General features: G+C 41.6%; 1 protein-coding gene across 3 annotated transcripts in view; it reads left to right on the top strand.

The window, feature by feature from the left end:
* Window positions 1–519: 519 nt before the first annotated feature.
* The window catches only part of ajap1 (adherens junctions associated protein 1), a 52,480-nt gene continuing 26,802 nt past the window's right edge, over window positions 520–26,197 (top strand). For 2 of the 3 annotated variants that reach the window (XM_086214316.1, XM_086214314.1), the window contains exons 1-2: window positions 520–1,386; window positions 25,359–26,116. In XM_086214316.1, coding sequence (XP_086070442.1) covers window positions 1,358–1,386; window positions 25,359–26,116 — 787 coding nt within the window. In that variant the 5' untranslated portion in view covers window positions 520–1,357. The remainder of the gene's footprint in view (window positions 1,387–25,358; window positions 26,117–26,197) is intronic. The other variant, XM_086214315.1, reaches the window with a different exon arrangement.

Raw genomic sequence — 26,197 nt, 5'->3', positions numbered from 1 at the left:
ACAGTCTCCACGATGTAAACACTGTGAGCTGTTTACGCTGTGATTTTTGGAGCACACAAATGTTGCTTTTTATAAGTAATCAAAGATGATAACAAATATCAAAGCAATTTAAAAAAAAACAAAAAAACAAAACATTAATTATTGGGAAAATCAAGTATCGTTAAGACATTGTAAAAAATCTCGGACGCTTTAAAGGTCACACCATTTAAAACATATTTACCAGCCAGTTCTAGCTGGTGTGTATTTCACATGAAACTCTGTTGCCAAGTGTGTTTCCAGCAAATTTTCACACAGTCATCACTCATCGGGTCATTACGCCTCAGTTGTTCACTGTGCAGCTCAGTACAGCTCTGGTCTGGGCAGTGCCGCTCCTCGTCTTACTCAGGCTGACACTCACTTGAGTGTGCACCCATATGACGTGAGACAATCCAGCACATGACATATTGGCTTTAAAATGACGTCACGACAGCGTAAGGCTCGGCAGGCAGGTCGTTTGTCAGTCTGAGAGAAGAGGAGCAAGCAGGAGGAGACGGTCTGTCCTCCTCTCCTCCTCCTCTCGACTGACAAGCTCTCACCCCTCCTCCCTCTCCCTCCTCGCTCCAACTCCTCTGTAACAACTCCAGGATCCTCCTTCGTCGCCTCCCATCTTCCCTTTTTTTTCAGTTGCACCTATTTTTCTTTTACTTCGTGTAACCCCTCCGCACCCTGCAACACCTCCAGAGATGTGAGTAGATAATGAGGACCCCCCGCCAGCAGTGACTTGTCTCCGTGCATCAGCGAGGCGAACATCTTCCACCCCAGATTCTCGGGACGTTCGTCTGCCTTTCAACGATGTAGGAGAAGGTGTGCTGTCATTCTAGAGACGAGGATGCCAACTACATGCCTTTTTTTTTTCGTTCCCCGCAACGAATCTCTCCCTCTTTCCAACCGTTGGAGCCCCCCAAAAAATGAAAGCATTGCGTGAAGGCAAAGTTTGAGGCTACCTCTTTTTTTTTTGTCCCCCCCCCCCTTTCCCGCTCACCTGTCCACCTGCACGCGCTTCTACCCCTCTACCCATTTTTTTAACTGATAAGGAGAGAAATTACCCCCTTAAGTAGAACAATTGACGGGCAACTTCCCCGAGACTTGACCGCTGCTCGGTATCTTTAGAGGGATTTGTCAGCGGCGTTGGAGGAATTGTATGTGCGCAACGCTGACGGATATGGCTTAAATGATGTTTGCGTTACTGACAGCTGGAGTAAGGTCCGTCACTTGAGTGTTTTTTTTTCTTTTATCAGCCTTTGACGACTTTGGTGGAAACCCATCTAAATGGGAGGATACCAGGAGGACTGAGTCGGATTCGGCAGTCGGAAAAAAAATGTGGATAAAACGGAGCGCTGCCCGCAGGTAAGACTCAATTTAATACGATAGAAATTTTAACCTTATTAACCAAACATTCAAGGAGATACGAAAGATACCCTAGTCTCGTGTTGTCGCCGCTGTTCGACAACATTGTTTGCTGTTTTTTTTTTTTTTTTTGTAATTTAATCTACGCCACTGCAAGTTATGAGAGTCTGCAGGAATTGGTGATTAGTACATGTAGCAATTAGGTTTGTAAAGCCCTCAAACACATGTATGTAGCTTGTATTTTACCACAGTTCTCCACACGTACGCCTACGCCGGACTATTTTCCGCCGTGGTGTTGACACAGGAATGTTAAGGCGGAGGCTTATATGAACGTTTTGTGATGTTTAAAAAAGAAGTAATATGATGGGGGGGAAATTTCACATCCTGTGCGCTGGGGGTCGCCAACAGTACGGCTCAAGCAATACACACACACACACACACACACACACACACACACACACACACACACACACACACACACAAGCTCAAGAGACACGAGCGCGCTCTCCTTACGCGCGCGCGCACACACAGCCCCAAGGTTAGATCTGACATCTCCCCACCTGTGAGAGCACGCGCGGCTCCCACAGACACGCAATTAATACGCTAATTAGCCGGTGAAATGTACACGTGTAAAGTCATGTCTGTATTGGATGCTGATTTGATAAAAAAAACAAAAACAAAAACAATGGCAGTTATTTTTTTACACTTTGAAATTAAACATTTTTTTCTTGATTTATTAAGTAAATATTCAAGTATCTTTATCTCTACCAAGGTGGTTTGTAGTAAAAGCATCTATCTTGGATGTAACCATAACAACTAGTATTTTATCCCCCAATCCCTGTTGTTTTTGTAATAACATCAGTACATTTAAAAGTTACAGAACAACGTGACACACTGATATTTTCTGGCGTCCTGATAATTAGACCAGCAGCCCCGATAGCAGACGCACAGGGAGACTAGACTACCTACTTAGTGGGGGGGGGGGGGAAAAGTCTGCCAACAAAAGCTAAAACTGAGCTCATTCATTGAGCGTAAATAGGTTTACAGGGGATCATGACACGCCGTGAAATGAGACCAAACCTGCCAGTGGTGAGATGGCTGGATCTCCTCCTCGCTGCATGATCTAATGCCCTGCCATTTACATCCATACATTAATTATGCATGACACACAGTGTACATCTAAAGGGTGACCTCGCAGGGAAACGGCGGCCACGCTCGCTTGCTGTTCAGATCCCTTGTACAAGATGATGAAATGAAATAAATTTAAGTGCTTTATCGTGAGTCGGATTGGTCAGAGGCACAGAGAGCGTCCTCATGGTCAGGAATGATTCTCTTACTTGCTGACATGATCTTGGATGTTAGAATGGGATGTGAGGTAATTGTGTTCACAACCCCTGGAATCTTGTTTCTTACTGTCATTCTTCAGGGCAGTATATGGCGGGGAGCCTTTGCTGGGATTCGTTTTAGCAATTCATTTTCGGTCGAAACGTGCAGTGAAGAGTTGCATAGAGAGAGAAAAGAACTGTACCTGTTGGAACCCGCAAAGAACAGCCCCCCTACAAAAAAATAGATTCATGCACATTAATACAGTGCTGAATGAGGAGAGGTATTGATTGATAAATAGTCAGGAGATTGAAGTTGAACACTGTAGTTACTCTTAGTGTAATGTGGGCAAACTGCCTGTAATTCAGAATCATTGTTCAATGTCTGGCAAGAAGGAAGTTTTTCTTTTTTTTAGGTCTTTGTATGAAAAGATCACATTTAGTCCAATAAACTCACGTTCCAAAGCTCCACAATATTCACTTTGCGATTAAAGAGAATGACAGGAAAGAGCTTGTGTACAGAATGTATCGCCCTTTTTTCTTGATAAGATGAATAATCTAAATCGCATTTGATGAATGATCTGTCTGGTTTTACATCTGTTGCATTATTTCTATGTCAAAAACCATTTGGCGCATTTTGGGCTAAAATCTTCTGTGGAGGTTCTTCATCCTAATGAACACTCACCACGCTAAAATCTTGGCAGTGGCAAGAAGTTTGTTTATTGGATTGAATTGTTAAAAGCTTCTTGCCAAACACAAATTACTGCACAGGACACAAATGAGAAAAACACAAACAAAACCAAAAAAAAAGGAAAATAACGTGGTGTTGTTGAATGAAACAGAACATGCTGATTGAAAAAGGTCCACAAATTTTTCCAAGCTTGAAACAGAAAGTGTTTTTGTTTTCTTTTTTTCTGAGGTTTCACCAGCGGGGATGTGTGTCTCCCAGTGTCTCCATCTTTCAAACGTCACTCGGTTTAGTTTCCCCACATTGAGTTCTCATATAAAACCAAGGCTCTTGAGATACTGTGAAGCAGCAGAAAATCACCAGTAAGAACACAAGTTGTCTGTTTCACCTGAAACACAAACACGGTTGTTGAGAACGTTGAAGTGCAAAGTGGGGGGGAAAACAACAACTAACCTCTTCTGTCACAGATGACGTCACGAACAGCGAGAAAGTCTGAGTGGGGGGGCAGGTTGGAGATGGTCAGCAGGGATTGCACAGTCCCCACCCATGCCTGTCACAGATCTGAAAACATCCCTGAACAGTTCTTGCTTGTACTCAAACCATGACTTAATCTTTCGTATATCTAACCAATTGTTTTTTTTTTTGGTGTGTGTGTGTGTGTGTGTGTGTGTGTGTGTGTGTGTGTGTGTGTGTGTGTGTGTGTGTGTGTGTGTGTGTGTGTGTGTGTGTGTGTGAATGTTAATGTGCAATTGAAGCTGTGTCATATCAGAGGGTCATTTGTGTTGGGATTGTTAGTTATCCATCTCTGTTCTATCTTGCTACCATAAATGGGTTACTAATGTCCTATTTCTTTGACTATACTGTAAGAAACACAGAGGAAGGTGGCCTATAAGAAATAGGGAGCAAAAAAACTTGTGCTGTTCACGTGCGTAGAAGGAAACTGTTGAATCTAATCTTCCAATCCTGATGAATAGCTTAATGAAGCAGGGCTCCTAATACATTATACTCCACGCTGAGATGTTTACAGAATGGAGGAACAATCACTCCTGCAAGACATTACTAGTCTAGAGCTGCTTGGGGTGTATGTAATCAGTTTGTAGTCCTCACAGCTAGGGCCACTGACAACTTCGGGGCTAAACATGGCCTTATTGTGTAAAATGGCCATCAGATATTCGGATATTCCTGTGATTTAGGTGCCATCTTAATAGCCTCTATGAGGGTTATTAACTGGGCCTCTCTGGAGCATGATTAACCTAATTTGCAGTGAAATAGGCTGTGTTGCCTCTCTGAGATTCTATCCTCTGGAGGGATGTGTGTGCGTGTGCGTGCATGTGCGTGGAAGGGGACGGCGTCGTAAACACCCTGTGCTCAGCAGTCTGTTAAATCCAGAAGGACCGGAACAGGTTGTCCCTGTGAAATAGCGTTAAAAGACAAAATGTGAATGCTGGTTTGTGTGATCATACTGGAAACACCACCCAGAGAGAGAGAGAGCGACGAGAGAGACAAGCGATGACGAGGAAACTCGCTGTTGCTAAGCACAAGAGTGAACCATAAATGACTTGTCATTTACTGGTACAGCGATGAAGACACTCAGGCAGTTGGATCCAGTTGTAAAGTTCATATTCCCACGTTAACAAATAACTGCACAGTGAATAGTGGGAACAAGAGGGCTGCAGCTCAGCTCATCCTGGTTTTAGTAATCCGAGGATCTGGTGATATTTGAATGTAAGCTGTGATGGATAAACATTTGTCTTTAGTAATACTGATATAATCCTCACTATCATTATTTTTTGGGGGGGTGTGAAAACCCTGTGAAAATGGATTTAAACCATCATGTGACAATAACACTCACAAGAAATGGTTGTAAAGCTTTAAAGAGTTTCTGCCAAAGGCTTTGCTGGTTGGATTAACCAGGATGATGACAATGTCAGAATAGTAAACTGTGGTTGTTTAAATCATGCCTGTGTAGTTTTACTCAGTTTATTGAAACGTAATATGTATGAGCTTGATCAAATTGTGCAGGGCCAAATATTGATTACCATGTATTGATCTTCTATTTTTCTACTATTTAAAATGGGTGAAATCTTAATGTAGAGCTGAATGCAAACCATTGATTCACTCAGCCCCTCACTGCACTGCTCTCTCTTTCTCTCTCTCGCTCTCTCACACACACACACACTGACCTGTCTGTGAATAATATGCTGTTTAATTAGTCTCAAACCCACGCAGTTAAACCCAGGTTTGTTCTCATGACACAATCTGCCGGGGAGCATTTCTGCTGCTACAGACTCACAGAGCAGTGATGAAAATTCATCTTCCAAAACATATAAACCCCAACATTCAGATCTCAGAGTCCAGGTTTGCAGCCCTTGTGCCAGCAGCAGCATGACTGAGTCTAATGAGCTGCTATTCAGTGTGTTTGAGAGAAGGAACTAACAGTACAGAGCTCATACTCGATTCATGTCGTGAGCTTTTGTCGGATCAATACTGCTTCTCAAAAGGATCACATTTATCCGTCATGGACCTGCCAACTAACTGGCCTTGTCTTGGCATGTGGGGTGTCTCTCAGTGGGCCACTTTCCACGAAAATACTTGGAGACAGACTGTCCCTGCACCCTGTTTATTTTGATCCCAGGTACACATTAATGAGGATTAAGGTATAGATTGAAACAAAAAGTGTGCCAGTGAAAGGCTGAGTAGATTGGAGCATCGTCGTGTCTGCTAGATGCTTTCTTTCCTCCTACCGTGTTCCCATGCTCTTTACAGCCCTGCTTATCTTTCTGAGCATGTGGGTCATGTACACTGTAGTGGAGGACAGTGTGCAGAGGGAGTAATTAATGGGACGATGCAACACCCTTGGCTGTTGCATCGTCCACACGCAAGCTCCGCCCTTTTCTTTTGTTTGTTTCTCGCCAGGGATTTTGTTCCAGCTTCACAAAACAACAACTTTCCTACTGTAGAGCTATCGTAGCTGCAGCTGCTGCTCCACCTCACAGGCATCCATGGACTGTGCATGTTTGTGGGTGTGTGAGTGTGTGTGTGTGTTGCACACTACCAAAACATTTGGATTTTTTTGATTTCATAGAATTTTTGCCTCCCAGAGGCCTTCTGCACAGAGGCAATCCATAAATCTCTGGAACCCTTTGGAGAGCCAACAGTGGTATTTATCTCCCTAATACTGGATATCTACTGACGAGAGCATAACTCCTACACCTCTGAGCCTGTATTTTTCAAAGCTACACTGGAACTCACCAAAAACAAAAAAAACCCCTCTAAAAACACAACCATTTTGCAGAGATAATTCCAAACAGTACATTTTGATGTATAATGAAAAGATTTTTCGGGATATGAACTGTTTTGGCAGTCTAGTGGAGCAGTGTACCTTGCAGCACTCTCCAAAGGAAAAGGTCAGAACTGAAGATTATGTAGCCACGAAGACAACTGCGGTTCTCAGCATCACTAATGTTTTCACCTTAACAGTCACATTTTAGTCTCTTGTATTGAGAAGTTGTCTAGCTGTTTGTTCTTGCCCTATTAAAGGTTGTAAATGGGGCCACACATTGTATTGCCTATGTTTAACTTACTAAGCCCGTCAGTTCAATGTGTTTATTATTCTCTGTCTGAAGAACAGAAGTAAATCCTCAAAGTTTAATTTAGAGGTTGCAGTTTTAATGGGTTAAGAATCCTTTTTGTTGCCTCTGTTGATCAGAGTTGGGAGAGGCCATGTCACTAAATTGGAGCAGGATCCAGGAGGATTTAGTTACCATAATCAAAAAATTAGAAGTACAACATTGTAGGAATAAGTGATTTGGTTCTTGTGTATGTTGGCAGTAGAGCTTGCAACCACAGAGCCGTGTGTGTGTGTGTGTGTGTGTGTGTGTGTGTGTGTGTGTTTATACATGCTGAGCTTTATTTGCCCTGTCGCTTAATCTGAGAGATTGAGCACACAGCCCTCTTCAGCTCCAACAAAGGCATGATTGCATATTCAACAGGCTGCAAATAGAGACTCAGAGGTATCACAGCTCCTCACATTAGTGGACGCTGGATGAACCCCTCAGCTATACGGCATAAAATGCAAATACTTCCACAGCTGAAGGGCAAACACAAGCAATTACTTGTGGAAAAGTCTCATTTGGTTGTGTATCTGGTGCATGAACTTCAGTGGTTACAGCCAGAAATGATGTTATCTATAAACATTGGACACAATCAGAGGATAATGATGAATGGTATATCTGAAAATGTAATGACTTTGTTACGCTGTTGAGGTATTTATTATTCTTGCAGACCATCTCGATCATAAATTCCCATGAGTTTAGGAAATTTACAAAAAGGACAAGTGGCCTCTATTGGCCTGTAGTGGTTTTCTAAGATGGATGTAATCTTATAATTGGACAATTAAAATGGAACCAAATGAAAAATGTGAATCCTGGTGAAATTTGCTAAATGTATGCACTTCCTATAAATCAGGGTAACCTCGCTTCGCCTAAGTGTTTTTGCACATCTCCTCTGTTGAATCAACATAAAAGTCTCATACTGTGCTGTCATGCCAATGCTTCGGTGTGTCAAGGAGTGCTGGCTGGGTTCATGCAGCTCCTTCACTCACATTCAATAGTGGATGTGTGGCCAAGTCTTAACTGAATCCCAATTTGATTATGTGCCCAAATTATCCTGTAGTGTCAGAACACATAATCCTAAAATCACCAGTCATACAAAACAGTGCGTTGTGAAAGCAACAGCGATGGAATATTGAGCAGGACTCTGCAACAGTTAAAGAGAGTGAGTCGCTGTGGAGTTACACCGTCCAAATGGTGTGTTAACTTGTAGCGCAAGTATCATTTGAGATGAGAGAAGTGTTTTGCAACTTACTTTCATACTGCATGGCAAAACTTATAACTCATGTCTCGTTCTGTTTGACTTCATCCACAGCGTTTCCATATTCGGTTATGTTGTTTTGTTTGTGATCGCCCATTATCTTTTAAATCCAATCCATGAAGTTCTCCTGACTAGGCAAATGTACCTGTTTAAACCGAAACATGCCCCATGGGTTTAGATATTGTAAAACATTTTTTTTGGGGGGGGGGGGCGGTGACAGTTCAGGATGCACTTCTAAAATATTGATGACAGGCTATCAGGCATACTTGTACTGTGGATGAAAAGTTATGTGATGTCTGTAAGTATAGACCTTTTATGTCTTCCGGAGAACCCAGTGGCATAGTTGACGTAGAGTGTTTTCACAATGAGGGTGGTTGGATTAAGAGAACCTTTTCATGGACGTTAACCCATGTCAAGTATCACTGAGTTTACATCTGTTTCTGAAAACTGGAGGCTCAAACATTCAGTTCTAGTCGAGGGGGGGGTTGTGGTTGGAGGCTAGGGGGGTAATTCCTTCCCATCCTTGGAAAAGAGCTTGCTCTGCACAATGAGAGAGGATGGAGAGAAATAATTGCCAAGCAAAAGTAATAAAAAAAAATGTGCAGAACTGGATATAAATAACAACAGAGCCTTTTGCTAATGTCCAATTTCGAGCCTTTGCCACAGCGTGAGACTGGCTGTGAAAATTAATGGTGAATAAAAAAGGTGCTGATGTCTCTGGTCCTTACGCATTGTAATGATATGATAGCAGAGGTAAGCTGTCATGCTTTTTCTCAAACACTTTACCTCATTAACACACATCATAGCCTGTAAACTATTATGATACCTTTGACTTTGCTTTCCTTCGGTGAGGAATTTAATTTCACTTTTGACAAAATGTGAGGCTTCATTTCAACAATGCTCAAGTTTGCCTTCAGTGTTATAACAGACTCTATTGTGTTGAGGACTTTGAGCCAGGTGCCAGTTCAAATGAGATTTAAATAGGAGCTCCATAGTTCATAAATATCCAATATGCAACACCATTCATCAAGGTTGCTCAGAAGTCTTCTCAGCATTTTGTATACCTTCTGGCATTTTCAATTTGCTTTATCATTAACGGTTTATTGAGTTTATTGGACTGGAAAGGCAGCTTTGACATATTTTTCATGTGAATTGCACATTCCTCTGAGAAGTTCAGGCTTTTGTAATGGCTCTCTATTTTCCTAAATGACAGTTGAGTGTTTCTTTCACTTTCTTTCAACTGAATGCATGAATACACTCGATTGTGTGGATCGTATTCTCTTTGTGGATATGATTCCAGTCATTTTCAGGCATTACAGCCTTGAAACAAAAGACTGTACCTCTGATCAGGCTTCAGTGATTAACGGCATTTCAGTGCGGAAGGGTGATCAGGTAAGATCGGGACATCCTCACACGATGACGAGCTTTGGATCGTGATGAAAACGCAGATGGATATTGACCATGATCCTTTCATCTTCTTAGGTTGGAAGCAATCAATGTGGATGCCCCCATGATGCCACTTTATAAATGACTATATAACTTATCAAATATCAAGCACCCTAAGATGCCCTTCGCCCTGTTGCAGTGAAACTATTTTTTTTTCACACGCTGAACCCATCATGTTTGATTTAGTATGTACTGGCTTTTACCCACAGCTGTTAAAAAGAAGAGTCAAATAAGAATTATGCAGGATTTGGCAGTTCATTCTATTGTCGTCTAAAGCAAGTTTCATCATCAAAGGGTTGCTGGTTCAACCTCAGCTTCTGGTGAGGTTCTTGTTGAAGTGTCCTTGAGCAAGATGCTGAACCCCCCTTTGTTCCTGATGAACATGTTGGTACCTTGTAGGTCAGCCTCCACCATCTGTGTGTGTGTGTGTGTGTGTGTGTGTGTGTGTGTGTGTGTGTGTATTATGTTTTGAGAGAGTGAGAGAAATGAGCCAACCTTGTGACACCGTTTGATAGCCATAAAGGTGTGGGTTCTCTCCGGTACTCCAGCTTCCTCCCACAGTCCAAAGACATGCAAATGGGGACGAGGCTGATTGATACTCTAAATTGACCGTAGGTATGGCTGTGAGTGTGAATGGTTGTTTCTCTCTATGTGTTGGCCCTGTGATGGACTGGTGACCCGTTCAGCTGTTGGGATAGGCTCCAGCCTCCCCGTGATCCTTAACAGGATAAGCGGAAGAAAATGGATGGATGGATGGATGGATGGATGGAACTATCATGACAGTCATTTGTCAACCAGACGGTTGGATCACTTGCTATGTGAAATATAAGATGCAAATTCATATGCAGCAACCTTCATAAAAGCAAAAAGGTGTCTTTGTTCTTAAACTGTAAACTTTGCATCTTACGTAAGTAAAATCTGCAGGTAAACAATGACAAACTCAACAAGGAGGAAGTACAAAATGGTATCTATAATTATGTATGCTATAAATAATCATGTATAGCAAAATATGGTTTACAGTTCGATGTTTGTGTATGTTGAAGACAAAAAAGAGGAGGAGGAACACTTAAGAGACAGGTTTATTAAAGAGAGCAGAAAGGTTAGGTAGGGCAGTGTGTTTGACTTATCGTGTTTATAGAGCATCTTGAATTGGAGCTTGCACATATTTCCTCATTCCGCTGGAGAGTTTTGATTGTGCAAACAGCACAGAACCTTGCCTTTACTCTGTTATGTGAACATTCCTCTAGTCCCCAGCTCAGTTGTCTGCTCCTCACTGTACATAGCCACACAACAAAGCAGCTGTGGAAAATTAAAATGTGATATATGAATAAGTTCAGTCAGTGATAAGACAGGCGGGAATTTATTCAAATATGCAATAAAAGGCAACAATTGCATCTGTGCGATGAAACAGAGCCATGAGGATTCTCAAGCCAATCACGCACAGTGATTTACACACTGTATAAATGTGTGTGTGAGAGAGAGGGATAATACCACACATGAATAAAAAAACAAAACCAAGAAGTATTGTTGCGAGTTAATAGAGCTGAAAGGTTAAACGCGACTGGACCCTGCAGTTTTATACTATAAGATGTTTGTTACTTTTATTTTAAGACTGCAATTTTTACTCGAAACGTGCCAAATTTATAGAATTATAAAGGGGGCACTAACTACTCTCACTGGGACTGGTGAGCTTTCTTCTTGATTTCAACGTCTTCCTCTTTCAGTGTGGTTTAGTTTTGGCCTTCAAGTACATTTTGTAGTTTTTCTGTGTTTTTCTTTCACTCTCTCTTACCCTATTTCAGAAGATTGAATTAGAAGTGCGCTGATTGTAATATCCCTTCATGATTTTGTTGACAGTGTCACAAGTGACATGTTTGCAATAGTAATTAAGGGGGACGGGACTTAATTTGACATTAATTTTGATATCAAATACATAAAAAGAATGTGAGTAGTCCACTGTTAAAGCTGTTTAAACGAACATAGGACTTTGACCTGGATGTTGGATTTTGCTCAGGATGTTCAAGGTTACACGTACCTCATACTGAGGTTTGGCTGATGTTTGGGTTACTGCTAAGGATTGTTGCGTGATACATTGTCCGTTAGTTGACTTCCATTCTCTGAACTGCACCTTGCAGGCAGTTTCTGAAATTTATGCTCTGAGTTTGTTAGTTGTTCTCTCAAATCTAAATGAACATAGAATCTTGGAAAAATACAATGTCTTTCTAATATAAAATCTAGTATATGAATATATTTGTCAGAGGGGCAGTCATGAATGTGAATTCCTAGGTGTCAAAAGTGTATCTGTAATTTTCTATAATGTTTCCAGTAATTGTTACAAAGTACTGTAATCTCATGAATCACTGCACTGCACATAACTGCTGTACCATCTTATCCACTGGACTACATAACCTGTACAACCTCAACATGCTGCTGCTGCTGCTGAAAACAGCCCCCCCCCCCCCCCACACACACACACACACACACAGACATACGCAGACATAAACCCACACACAGGTGTTTTGGTGAGTTCCACCTGCCTGTTGAGAACTGCAGCACCTCAAGCTACAAAGCTTTGTTGTAATGATTAAAGAGAATTCTCCACTGAGAATAAAAGACATGTTTGGCATTTTGCTTGAGCCTCTCCCTGCAGCAGTTTGTGCAGGCGTATTGACAACTGATGCTGCTGGTCATGTGAATCATACATAAAAGTTGTGTATAACTTTTTGAAAATGAATGGATATTTTCACGAGAATATGTTTCACTCTGGAGGCACGGTGGTGCAGTGGTTAGCAATGTCGCCGCACAGCAAGAAGGTTCTGGGTTCGAGCCCAGGCTTAGGCACGGGATCTTTCTGTGTGGAGTCTGCATGTTCTCCCTGTACCTGTGTGGGTTCTCTCTGGTACTGCGGCTTCCTCCCACAGTCCAAAGACATCAAGAGGGGACGAGGCTGATTGATACTCTAAATTGACCGTAGGCGTGACTGTGAGTGTGAATGGTTGTCTGTCTCTATGTGTTGGCCCTGTGATGGACTGGCGACCTGTCCAGGGTGTCGCCCGAAGGCTGCAGGGATAGGCTCCACCCTCTCCATGACCCTTACCAGGCTAAGAGGTAGAAAATGGATGGATGGATGTTTCACTCTTATAAAAATGGATGTTTCATAGTCTACCTCTGCACACAGATTATGGATGCCAGCCATTTTTAATCTATACTGACATCCTTAATAAATTTATGCAAATTTACTTACTAATCCCCAGAAATGTGTGTCCCTTGAAGGAAAAAAAAAATCAATGGAAATTTTTCAGCTCTAGAATCTTGATAACTTGAAGTACCTTTGCTTGAAGTGTTTCTCTTACAAAGACAGTAGTAGTTAGACTCCATAGACTACTCGAGGCAGTCGCAGCTTGCAGTGCATTCTCTATTGACCTCCTCTTGAAAACTGTGATTATTCTGGGTCAGACTCCCTTAAAGCTACATGCTGGAATTAATGGCTTTGGGAAGGGCAAATTGTGCCCTCATTTTCTCAATGTGTTGCATTTGATGAAAAAAAAAATTGTTTTCCCTCACAAATCCCTGAGGGGTCAGTCATTTCCATAGAACGTGAATGTATGTTTTCTTTAAGGAAGCAAGGCAATTACCAGAATTAAGAGCATTGCCAGTAATTGAGAGTGATAGAATTTTTATATTGTGTGTCAACAGCGTCGTGGTTTATTTTTTTCCTAGAGGTCAGTGTGGTCTTTGGGGAGATTAAGCAGCATTTTCAGCTCCCTACGGCTTCATGCACTTGTGATTTTACTGTGATGCTATTATAGCATGAACCCCTCTCTACTATTGAAAGCTTAGGTCTGTTATCGTAGTGTGACAGCGTGTGATGTATATTCATCGTTTCAGCTGACCAAGCAGTGATCTGTGGAGCAGAGGATGCATGTATTTCTTGGACAGACAAGACATGCAGTTACTGTAAAGAGAGTTCACTTAGACATGGATATTATTTTCTGGGCTCAGCAACAAAATGTCAGGTTGTCAACATGTCTGAACTGCTGATGCATGGGAACAATAGCACCATCATAACCACAGGTGAGCTTAAACTGAGCAAACAAACAAACAAATGTAAACTGTGATTTAATAAATAAGATTCAAATAATTCAGTTTTGCTTCTGGTGGATGAAAATATTTGCTGCCATGATATATCAGGTACATCTAGATAAAACAAATGCTGTGTAATACAACAGCCCTCAAATAAGTCCTCCAGTCATCAGGATTCTAATGTTAATTTTATCTTGGATATGATAGTCAAATTTGATTATGAGATGTTGAGGCACAGAATAACAGGGAGTGCATGCTGGATCTTGAGAACCTTTTAGTAACATGCAGGCTGGAAAAAGAGAATGGAAACAGAGGCCAAAAGTGCATCAAGGATGCAAGAAAGAACAAAGGGAATTGAACTGGGATATAAACAGAGCTAATCAGCAGAGTGAGGATGTGAGGGTTAGAGAAGGAACTGCAGGGTCAACCAGGGGTTTTTATTTCTATCCTATGACTTTTTATTATATAGACTCGCGCTGAAGAGATCAGAGGTCGAAATATACAAACGCAATGCTCACTGACCGCTAAAGGTCAATGTTGTCACCACTCCTTGAGGATGGGTGTTGGACCTGTTGCAACATTATAGTAGCAAATGTAAGCAGTGGATCAGGTGTTGCACACAGACGCAGCTGATGCTAATGTTGATTCACATGCCACCCAGTCATTTAATGGCATGCAGAGATGATTATCCTCAGATTCACTTGTGCTGTAAGCATGGAACAATGAGAAGTCTGTTAACTTGCACATTCATACAGTAAGTCTGCTGACCCTTTTATCTGAGCGCACTCAGAAACAGGTCAGAATACACGAAGTTCACCATTGTGTTTCCTCTTTACCCTGATGATGGTTGGCGGGCTTTAACGACAAGATACCCACTGTATGTTGAATCTGCTCAGATGTTCAGGAACGACAAAGAGAGCAGACAGGTCTAACAAGGCTCACGGCGAACACGCAGGCCAACGTGATCGTACAAGGAGCAAGTGATTTATGTTTTGAGGTGATCTGGATCAAAATGTAGATCGTGGATTCTGATGACTGATATATCGCTATTGAGAGGATATCATTATTATCAGTATGTTATATTTCTGAAGATAACTGATGCATTTTGATCAATTTTTTTAATATATGTTGTTATACATACACATAGACATGAAATGTTTTGAAAGGAGACGAATCCTGTAACTTATAAAATGCCTCTGTTGACAAGTAGATTACCAGAACACAGAAGCAGAGAGCATTGGGCAATAACATAGCATGTGAAGTTGTTCAAAATCTAATGTTTCAGCCTCAATTATCTGTGGTTGAAAGTATGAGTTGTGTTATTTTGATGAAATTCGCTGAGATCATTATCAGAGAGCTAAGTATTATGAGACGAGATGTTTTCCCCTTGAAAGGAGGCTTTATTCTGGGATGTTGTATCAGCTGTGTACCTTCTAAATTGAGTAGATGTGTACAGTATGCTGCATGTACACTCTCACTCGAGGGGCCATTGTTGTAAGTTGATGAAGCAGTGTGATGCCGCTTGCTTTGCCAGTAGGGTCCAATCTGGCCTCACAGTGAGTCATGTGAAAGGAGAAGTGTCCTTGTTCTATGGCCTGGATGTTATCAGAGAGTTTTAACCCCCAGAGGGAAAGAGTGCAACACAGCTCCTCTCCTTTCTTTCTTTCACTCTTAGGGTAGTGTAAATGCATAGTACATACCACCACCACCCCCCCCCCCCCCCCACACACACACACACTCTTCTATTTTAAGAGTCTTCTCCCCAGTGTGAATGGGCCGTCCTCGAGGCTGGCAGAATCAGGGAAGGTGGAATGAATGGAAACACACTGGATGACTGCTCACCAGCATCCCACTGTCTCAGGCTGTTATCTTTTTAACGTTGTTCTAACAACATAACTAGTAGAGAAACTTAGTAGTATACATCAGAGTGTATGACTTTAGACGTAACCATCCGACACATCCCACGAGGCTTTTATCTAAAACCTTGACAGCGTTGCATATTTGCTGGGGAAAAAAACCCCGCAAATCTTCACACGGTTTGGCTATAAATAATGTATGTTGCCATGTTGCACATAGACATGGAATGATGGAATAAATGTTTCCAGCTGGAAGCGTATCTGACTGAGACATTGTCAAAGAAACAATGAACATCACATTCTTATAGATCCTCTCCTACTATATATACTGTCTGTGGTACTGCGGTGATATGAAATCTCTGTTCACTGACTGATTCTAACCAGATGTTAAGTTGGAACAAGTCAAATATCTTAACAGAGAACCAGAACAATATAAACATACCTGGAGTCTAGACAGTGATACTGACAAGGTAATCCTAATGGTGCTGCACCCAGCAGTAGATGTCAGTTAGCCCACTAGCTCAGTTTATAAGTGTTTCCTTTTGCCCAGAGGCTTCACCTCCTGAAAGCGATGTTGATCCAACAGCTCAACACAAAAGCATGAATCATAAAGCAGGTACAGAAGTGTCTTTATATTTGTGTCTACAACTGTTGACAGGAAACCCTCTCATATCTCAAAGAAGATAGTCCACCTGACCACACTGGCTACTGAGCAACATGTCTGCAAAATGAGTGTGTTGTCCTATGATGTGCTGCCACCAAATACTACAGTAAAACTACAGTCAGATCTCCAAGCATGGTGGCTCATTGGCCAAATTATCACTCTGTTTCCAGTGGATTAAATTGAGCCTTCAGTTTTTACACAAGATGGATTATTAGACAAAAATGTAAACATTTCTCCATCAGTAAGGAACCTTTCCCACCTGTTCATAAACACATGACGACACTGGTGGAACTGATGCAAGAAGAGCAAAGCTCATTTAATATGTACAGAATGCGCCAATTATTTGGAGCTTTAACCTTTGGCTCCACCACAGATTGGCTGTCATGTAAAGGGAATAGATGCTAATTCCACTTTGACCTCCCAATAACTGTGTAAACACACCTGTCGCCCACTCAGCGTGGTACTGTTCAGCCAGAAACACTCATGGCAGTTATGCCTTTTATTAATACAGTCTGCATGCTACACTTAGCAGGGGCGTAAAGGAAGGCAAACTGAACTGAAGAAAAGAACCCAACAAAGACTGAAACAGAAAAATGAACTTAAATACAAACTCCACCAATGGTGGTAAGAAACAGATATGAGAAGAGAGGAATGCCAGGAAATGAGGACTTATTACTAGAACACGTACAGGTGACTCCATTTTTTTTTTTTTAAAGGTGGAAAACAGAATGACAAAAAGAATGACTGATGAATAATTCAAAATAAAATAGGCGGTCTAGAAACAAACAAAATATGTGTGTCTCTCTACAAGCTCATTAGCTAGCTCCATCATAAATCCTCTTTCACCACAATCAGAATGCTTGTATTCTATCTCAATTTAATGATAATGACAAATGAAATAGAAAAAGACAGTCTTTTCAGGTCAAGTTAGTGGAAGTTTCTTGTTGTGATATTGTCCTCCCATACATGCTCACAAAGTTTTATTGTAACCTCTTGCTGTGTCTGTTTGGACCCACCAGAGAGAAAACCACCCACTGCAGTTTGAAATTTCATGAACTGTAGCAGTGAACCTTTTCCCCAGTGGATCATTTTTTTCTTTTTTTCCTCCAAGTGCCATTTTTAGGGGTGTGTGGGAGAGACGTGGAAACTGAAGTTCAGTGTCTAAATGCTCCATCAAATACAAGTGCTATTCTGAATAAAAACACTGGTTATTATTATTATTATTTTTTTTTGTACTCTTAAATTGTTAACATGAAGCTCAATAGGAGCCCCTTCTCCACAGCAGGAAAAAAAATAAACCCCACCGAGAGGTTAAAGAAAAAAGCCAGCCACTGATTCAGTCTAAATCCTGTCTGGCAGCGAGTGTCTACCGTCATACTTCCAGTAAAGGTAGAGTCACCTTCAACAAGGCACCATTCAATAGCCGTGTTGGTTAGAAAATTATGTGTACTCAGTGGCAGTGCTGTCAAGACCATGCTGATAAAATTTCTATCGATGGCACCCTGGAGACAGAGGGCAAGGGGATTGAAGAAGGCATGCCTTTCTCACCTCCCTAAGGTGGGAAGCCCATCTGCTGAGGCCTCACTTCTGCCAACTCCTGAGAAGTTCTAATTAAGACCTGCATTACTTCGCACAAGTGATCACAGTGTGAAGATGACACCAGAAGTGGGCCAGAGACACAGTGCAGAGGACAATAATTAGGTGCAATATCTGATTAGCCTGAGAGATAATAGTTTAGTTTTACTGGGTCTAACATGATGCAAAGGATGAGTTCAAAGAGTGAGATTATCCTTCATTAGCTCTGTGTACTCTCATGACAATAATTTATATACAGTGTTAGGAAGGCGTATGGCTCTAAATTTAGACTCTTTTTGTTTTTTTTTAAATAGTCCCAATGTGTAGTGCTGCTTTAATGTATTCTTAACTGTTTTGCCACTTTTTGTTAAGCTTGACTTCTTATGATTATTAAAACATCCAGGCCCTGTGAAGCATTTTAAATAGGCTTCTGAAAAGACTTTAAAGTTGGCCTCATTCACAGAGACTATATCCTGCCCTTTGTTTCTTTACTTATCTGTGCCCCCACTGGCACATGGTTTGTAGAACTGCTACGCATAATGGCCCAGACATCGCTGAACTACTTTGATCTTTTCTGGAGGAAAGGCAGAATCATTAGGCACTGCTCGTCTTTTTCAAGATGCTTGACACGTTGCAAGCCCAAAGTATGTGCTGAGGGTCCTTTTCTCTCTACTTAAAATGTTACTGTTATTGTCCAACAGCTTCTCACTTGCTGATTACAGTGAAAAGAGATTTATTTTGCTGATACTGCAAATCTCTCATCTCCACTCTTTCTGTTACTACAAATGTTTCCTCTAAGATAAATTGAAAATCGTGTTCATGAAAATACGTCTGGCAAAAATAATAAACCGATATTAATACAGCTGATAAGTGATATTAAGAAATTAGTGTGGACACAGCGTGAGGATGGGTCGTCATGGGATTTCCACATCAGTGACCAGAGGCAGGGTTTTCTGAACAGAATGATAATTTAATTATAAGAATAATGATTGCAATTCAAGTTATAGGTGTTTCCACAACAGGACTATAGGTGAGAGGATAGTGAAGACAAAGCAGTAAAACTAATTTTGTCAATGATGACTTTGAACTTTTGGATAATTATGAGTGGTGTCACCAAGGCGAACCCAGTTCCCAGGTCGACTGAGTAGAATTTCATGATAAACTCCACTGAAAGTTGTGCTCAAGCCGAACAAAGTGAGGATATTGAGATTCCAATATTCCACTCCAAGATGTTTGTCCGAGTTGAGCCGAACCGTTTTTTTGTTTCTAAAGTCACACTGAGATCAGTAAGATATAATGATACATTCTGGCTGGGCTACTGGGCTCTGGGACTTCACCCTAGCACTGTTTGATGCTAGCCAGAGTAGAGTAGTAGCATCCATGACTGCAGCCTGTAATAGCTGGGAACCGATTCACAGTCTCTTGCCGTTTGCAGTATTCATGATGTAAAATATCTATGTTGTGTGCCCCCTGACAAATTGAACAATGTCATAAATTAAGTTAGCGCTCACTCTGTCATCCTCCAGCTGCACAGTATAGACATCATTTTACTCTCACTGGGTTACATTCAAATCAGTTTCAACATCTCCATATGAAACCCTTGAGCTAATGCTACAAATGAAGCAGGGGGAGGGAAATGTAATTACTTTTTCTAGAGTGTCTTAGTCATTGTGTGGCTGAGAACGAGAGCCCTCCAATGCTGCTCCGGCTCAATTCATAGATCATGAAAGAGAAAAAGACTTGAAACCTAAGACTCGCACGACAGTACAAACCACAATAGTTTACTTTACATGTCAAGGATCTGACATTTGGGATGTAAGCATCATCCTCCAATGCAAAGCCATCTTTATCTTCAAGGCAGAACAATATGCATGAAGGGTCTTTTTTTTTTTATTAACTTACCCTTTGCACATTTCATTCAGTATTGTGCTGCAAATCTTTTTTACAGACTTCAAAGGCTGCTCTTCATTCATTTGGTCTTTTGATGGCATTATGTTGGTTGTGTGAGGTTTCCAGTTCCAAGGCCAGGTAAATGGTATTAAGAAGTGTATACAATGGATTAGGCTTACTCTGTCCGTGCAGGGTGGGTTTTGAAGAGAAAATGGACAGGAAATTGGAATTATGTCTACTTCTATGTTTGCTGTTGGCACTGTTGGCAGTCTTCAGTCCTACACTGTAAAGCTTAGACCCTGTTCTGACAAGTAGACAGCTGTAAGTACAGGTGTAAATGCAGCTCAGACCAGATTGAGAGCTGATCTGGGCTGCGTATCCCATACAATAACATGACCTGGGCCAAAATGTATGACCGCCAAATTGGCTTACGTCATATAAGTGAAAATACATGCTCGTTTGTGCGCCAATGGCATCATCGTATTATTATTAAAAGCCAATCTAGATGTTTTTCAGGTGTGTCTGATTGCTCTGGTGATTTGTTTGGTGCTCAACATGCCAAAGAGAAGTGCCACACCGTATTGATTTGTTCGTTATTACTTCGTTTTAAATTTCTGACAGAATAGGCACATGAAAAGCATTGCTGCTTCTCACTTGTTCAAAACAACACCAGATTTGCTCTCTACCAACAAAAATGATGTGTTTATTTGCATACAGAGCTAGGAAGTGACATCAGATCCTAGAGCTTTAGTTTCAAAATTTCTCTATGGCCAATTATGCTTTTTTTCTTTTTTCCTTTCTTTTTTTTGGGGGGGGGGGGTTCGTGTCAGAGCACGGCACACGCTGTTCTAGAATATTATTTATGTATGACAAACTCTACAATGTAATTTAGCTGTATAAAGCAGAGATTGACTTTTATGCCAAATGGTATTTCTTTAAACGGGGAACCCTAATTATGTGCTGCAGAGCGGTTCTCAAGCATGAAAATCATTTGTTTCATTTGGAGTGTCTCTCAGGGCCTAATCCTAACCCCCTGACAGTGGCGTTTGTATGAAGCTGAAGAATAAGACAGAAGTAGATTTACTGAATATAGTACAGCTTAAACTGCAGAGGAGAGGGAGAAGTCAAGCTTGGTGAACCCTCCTCCAGTGATTTTTTTTTTTTTTTTTAATATTTAGGCCCAAGAGACATAATCCCAATATATTGCACAGAAATCTGACATATACAGTTACATCATCCTGCTCTTTGTTGTAATTCTACTTTGCTTGAGTTTGATGAAGGACAGTCAAGGTTGTGATGACACACATATACACTCCAACTGTTCATCTCAGGGTTTGCTGTCCAAGGATATCAGCTTACTGTATAGTAACACTTAGTACAAAAACAAAATAAAACAATGAGGAGCATTACACAAATACTTGGTGTGTGTGTGTGTGTGTGTGTGTGTGTGTGTGTGTGTGTGTGTGTGTGTGTGTGTGTAATAGGGGTGTGCCTATCGTGACATCATGTGTCTTGTGAGCAGAAATACATGCTGCCTCTTTCATCTGCTGTCTGTCATGTCCTGGTTGATATCATCATTCCAGCGTGTCTTCAACTGACCTTCAAACCTTCATACTCCAGGCCAGCAGACACGCTAATTAACGGTTCGCTCCATAACTTCACCAAGTAATTTTATTCCCTGCTATGTCTGGCTCTGAAATGGGCTCGGCATACTGAAATCCAGGACTCGAAACTAGCCCGTTGGGTCACTGAATAGTGCTCAAATAATGCATTTAAAGTAGCTTATAGTCAACTTAAACCTTCCTCAGTCTTCCTATAAACACGTGAAGAGAAATTGCCCTCCTCCACCAAATGTTCAAGTTTTCCAATTTTTCAGCTAAATGTGGTTTTTACATGAAAATCCATCTGCCTGTGTGCCCCACAGGGATTTCATTTATAATCACCATGCTTTGTGGTGCTGAGCTCTGAATCAGGAAACGTCACAATCTGCACTAAAGGGATTTCCTGCCATATTGTTAGGGCTTAACTTTATACTGAAGTTGGTAATGACGGTATGATGGAGCATGTGCTCATAAAATAGGACACCAGACACGCATTCCCACCAGAAAGCAATCTGGTATGTTCACGCTGTGAATACTGCACTTTATCTGCCATCTGTGCTGTATACTTCCAAATTATATTTTCATTATGAGGAATGTCAAAGAATATTAGAGAGTCATTTTTAAATAATGAAACCACAGGGCTATAGACTACAGACTATAGAATTCTTTGCAGGTGCTGGAATTATATAGGTGGAATTATACTCAATGCTGAAACAACAACCACCTGAGTAAACTGGCAAATAAATTTCATAAAATGTTGAGAAATGTTTTTGTTAATGTACATACAAATCCATTCGTCCATCCATTTTCTACCACTTATCCTGTTAAGGGTCGCGTGGGGGGGGGGGGGGGGGGTGGGTGGGACTGGAGCCTATCCCAGCAGCCTTCAGGTGAGAGGCGAGTTCACCCTGGACAGGTCACCAGTCCATCACAGGGCCAACACATAGAGACAGACAACCATTCGCACTCACAGTCACACCTACGGTCAATTTAGAGTATCAATCAGCCTCGTCCCCTCTTGATGTCTTTGGACTGTGGGAGGAAGCTGGAGTACCAGAGAGAACCCACGCAGGAACAGGGAGAACATGCAGACTCCACACAGCCAGGGCTCAAAATCAGAACCTTCTTACTGTAAGGCGACCTTGCTAACCACTGTGCCACCGTGACGTAAAAATCCATTCAAGGAAAATATTAAAAATGTTAATAAAACAGTTCTAGCTAATTAAGAATAACATTTATTATGTAATTTGAATGTTGTGTTAGTCACCTTAACTGTTGTTACGCTCATTAATCAATTAAGTATCAACCACGAGGAAGTCTGTAATGATTATTGGGCACATTAGCTATCTAAATATCACCATAGACAGAGAAAAAAGGGCCAGTATCAGACAGATTAACTGGTTTCCATATTCAGTAACTGTAATCCTAACAGTGCACAAATGCCGGTGGGCAAACGCATTCTCAACCAGACATGTCCAAATATCTATTGAACACGTCAGAGAGGGAGAATTCTATTCTAATTGTGAAGTGAAGGCAACTGGACTGCGGATTCTTGAAAAGGTTTAATCTGAAATGCTGCATTGGTGGAGTTTCAGGCATTTAACCTATGGGACCTCTGTTGGATAAGAGGTGAAACGTCTTCAGGAAACTCAAACTGGTCTAATACAGCAGTAAGAATAGCATGACCTGAATGAGAAATTTTGCGGACCATTCATCCGTCTTCAACACAGAATAACTGGGTCATGTTTTAGAAATCTTATAACAGGCTCAACCATCTGAGATCACATAAGTTATGTTTGCCTTTTGTTGCTATTGGCCCTCAGGCTGTTCTTCTTAGCTCCACTGATATAGTTGTGGGCATGTTCAAGCCCTGCAGTGTTAAAAGCAGGATGCATTGTTGTTAAAATAAATAAATTAAAAAAAAAGAAAATCCTCAGGTTGTGTCTATGTTTGTTTTTCCCTGGACCTGAGTGACCTCTCATGTGATCTTAGTCCGAGGTTACTGCCACAGCACTCAACAGACAAATCATTAGCAATATTTCTAACTGTCAATGGCACGCTGACCTTGTCACCGCTTTTTTATGACCACATCAATCACTATTAATGGCTCAATTAAAATGCCATTCTTAATTATTTATCAGTTCATATTTTCTGTGTTTCCCTATCAACTCAAATGAAAAGTTGTGACAAGACTGACTGCATATCACTTGAATTTTATGATATTCTGAAAATAACCTTAGGATTAAGGTGACACATGTCAGTGATGCAGTCCGTCAGTGTCACACTTGACGGGTGCATTCCCGGTGTCTCGAGGATGTGTGGTGGCGAGTTTTGAAGTTCTTTGAATGAAGGTTTCTCAAATCTTTCCATGAAAGTGGGATTTTTTTTTTTTGTCTTTTTTTGTAAGGTCACATTGTGATTGGATGGCTTTGTGATAGGGTCAGAATGAGATAGATGCCAGAATGACTAAAGTGACAGTCAGAATTCTGGAAAGCTTGAATGCTCGGTGACATCATCACTCACTCAGGCCATGGACCCGTCCCTCACCAGGCACCAAGCACTGCTCTATCTCTCTGATAAAGCAAGGACTATGTCGCTCTATCTCTATTAATGTGTTTGTATGCATATTTAGACTTTCAGCTATGTTTAGATAAGGGTGCAGGACATGTTGTGGTAATTACATCACATTCTGAGGGGATATTTTGTTTCTATATGAGTGTAACTTTCTTTATTCTGTCAAAGACACGTGACATCTCATAACATAGCTCCACCCCTTAAAGACTGGACTACTTTTTATATCCAATATATTTACACATATACATGGACAGTTTTAAAGATAGATGGAGTTGCTACAATTGACCCACCCATCAAGTAGAAAATGAAAATTATGAACTGTTAAAATACACCGGATTGCTGTGTGACCTCCCTCTATGTGTCCAATCTGTACTCCATGTCCCTTTCGCTGAACTTCAACAAAGTAAACTCAAGACACGCGATAATGTACGTGTTAGTGCAAGTAGAATCACTGCAAATCAGGGCAGTTGTAAAAATACCCACATTGGACTTAAGAAATCATGAGTGATTACATGTTTGATGTACGTGTTGTGTTATTGCCTCTCGGATCTGATGAGCTTATTCGCACGTTTCCGTCCATCATCACCTTTGTTATTTTACCAAAACGAGCCCGTTGTGTGAGCTTAAATTCACCAAGGACAGCACAGATGAAAGATAGCCCATAATGAGGTTCAATCAATGTGTAGCTTTGTCCCAGAGGCCACTGAAGGTTGTCTGTAAATCAGTCTACTGTAGGTTCCCGGCCTGAGCCTCCAGTCTATCCATCACCTTGCCACCTTGTTGATGAGCACAGCTGAGGATTACGCCATGACAAAAGGACATTTTGGGACATACTTTTGGTGTTGAATAAATTATTGCACTAGCAGTGTGGGTGAGGACTTGTCATGCTGTGTCTCCTGCCAGCATTGCGTGTTACCTCCCCAATCATTGCACTGCATAATCAAATTGCCCTTTGCGAATCTGATGACTTTGTGTCTGCGGGAGATAATGCAGAATATGATGATTAGCTAAACCAGGCCTAACCTTGTGTGTCGGTGTAATCATCTCTGGATTGATATGAATCTGTAACATCAAGGATAAGACTCAACTGTTTAAGACAGCTAAGAGCAAAGAGTACAAATCCATAATCTTTCACATTTTACAACGTTTACTTTGTGTCTGACCTTTACACTCTAATTCTAACTGATTGAAGCTAATTATTATCTAAGCTAAATTCAGCACGACTTCAAGAAGTTCTGGAGCTGAACTTTGCCAAACGAGCAAATGAAGGGTGAATACAGATGTGGATCTTTACAATAGACCATGAAGTCGATGGCGGGAGCCTGATTTGTATGGTTTGGATATGTAGTGCACTTTGTCTGAATCTAAAACGACTTCTCTCAATTACTCTCCTCTCTGCAGTCCATCGGCTGTGAGGCCTGGCAGCTGTGTGGGGCACCGGATGTGGATCTTGCTGGCCATGACCCACATGACCCTGGATTTCTCCGTGTGCAGCCCCCTCAGTCAAGGTCTGGGAATCAAACTCATGCCAAAACCAGTGCCTCGCTCGCGGCCTCGCTGGCAGCCCATTTGGGACACGCCCAACAAGCTTCACTGGAGAACAGTGAGCCCTCTGGCCCGCAGGCTCCTGAACCCTATCCCTCCACCCCAAGACTATAGGGCGGGGACAGGGCCAAAAGTCAAGGGTCAGAAGCATCGGAAAACACCACATAAAGGACAAGCAGCATGTAGGGAGTGCCGGTTGAGATACTCTCAAATGGAGACAGGTGATCCTGCAAAAGCTGAAGCTCCAGCAGCTTTACCTAGCGGGAACAGAGGAGACACAGTGAGGTTGTTACTCCGAGCCAGGAGGCAGCTCAAATGGGACAGCTATGACAAGTCTCAGGAGGGCCGGACTACTACGGTGGCCGGATTTATTGACTGGGGACCAACTGGAGCAGATAGCATAGATGATGACGGCAAACCAGAGCCCAATGTTACGCTGTCCACTAGGGCCTCAACTACTACAGTGGCTACCACCACTAGCACTACAACCAGGCTCTCCCAAAGGACGTTCACTGTGGTGACCACACCAGAGCCCAAGAGGCTAAGCACCACCAAGGCCACGAACAGCTTCGGGGAGACTGACAAACCACTAAAGCCATATGTGGAAACAACAGGTAAGAGAAAGCTATGATGTGATTTTCCTATGGAACATTAGATTTTTGGATTGATTGACTTTGTTTTAGTATTGGTTTCCC

Source organism: Aulostomus chinensis, chromosome 9 (genome assembly GCF_037954235.1).
Source record: "Aulostomus chinensis isolate RoL2024-O1b breed Wild chromosome 9, RoL_Achi_v1.0, whole genome shotgun sequence".
NCBI classification, from domain to species: domain Eukaryota; kingdom Metazoa; phylum Chordata; class Actinopteri; order Syngnathiformes; family Aulostomidae; genus Aulostomus; species Aulostomus chinensis.
The sequence above is the reverse complement of the archived record's forward strand: the minus strand, read 5'-3'. Positions and strand labels throughout refer to the sequence as shown.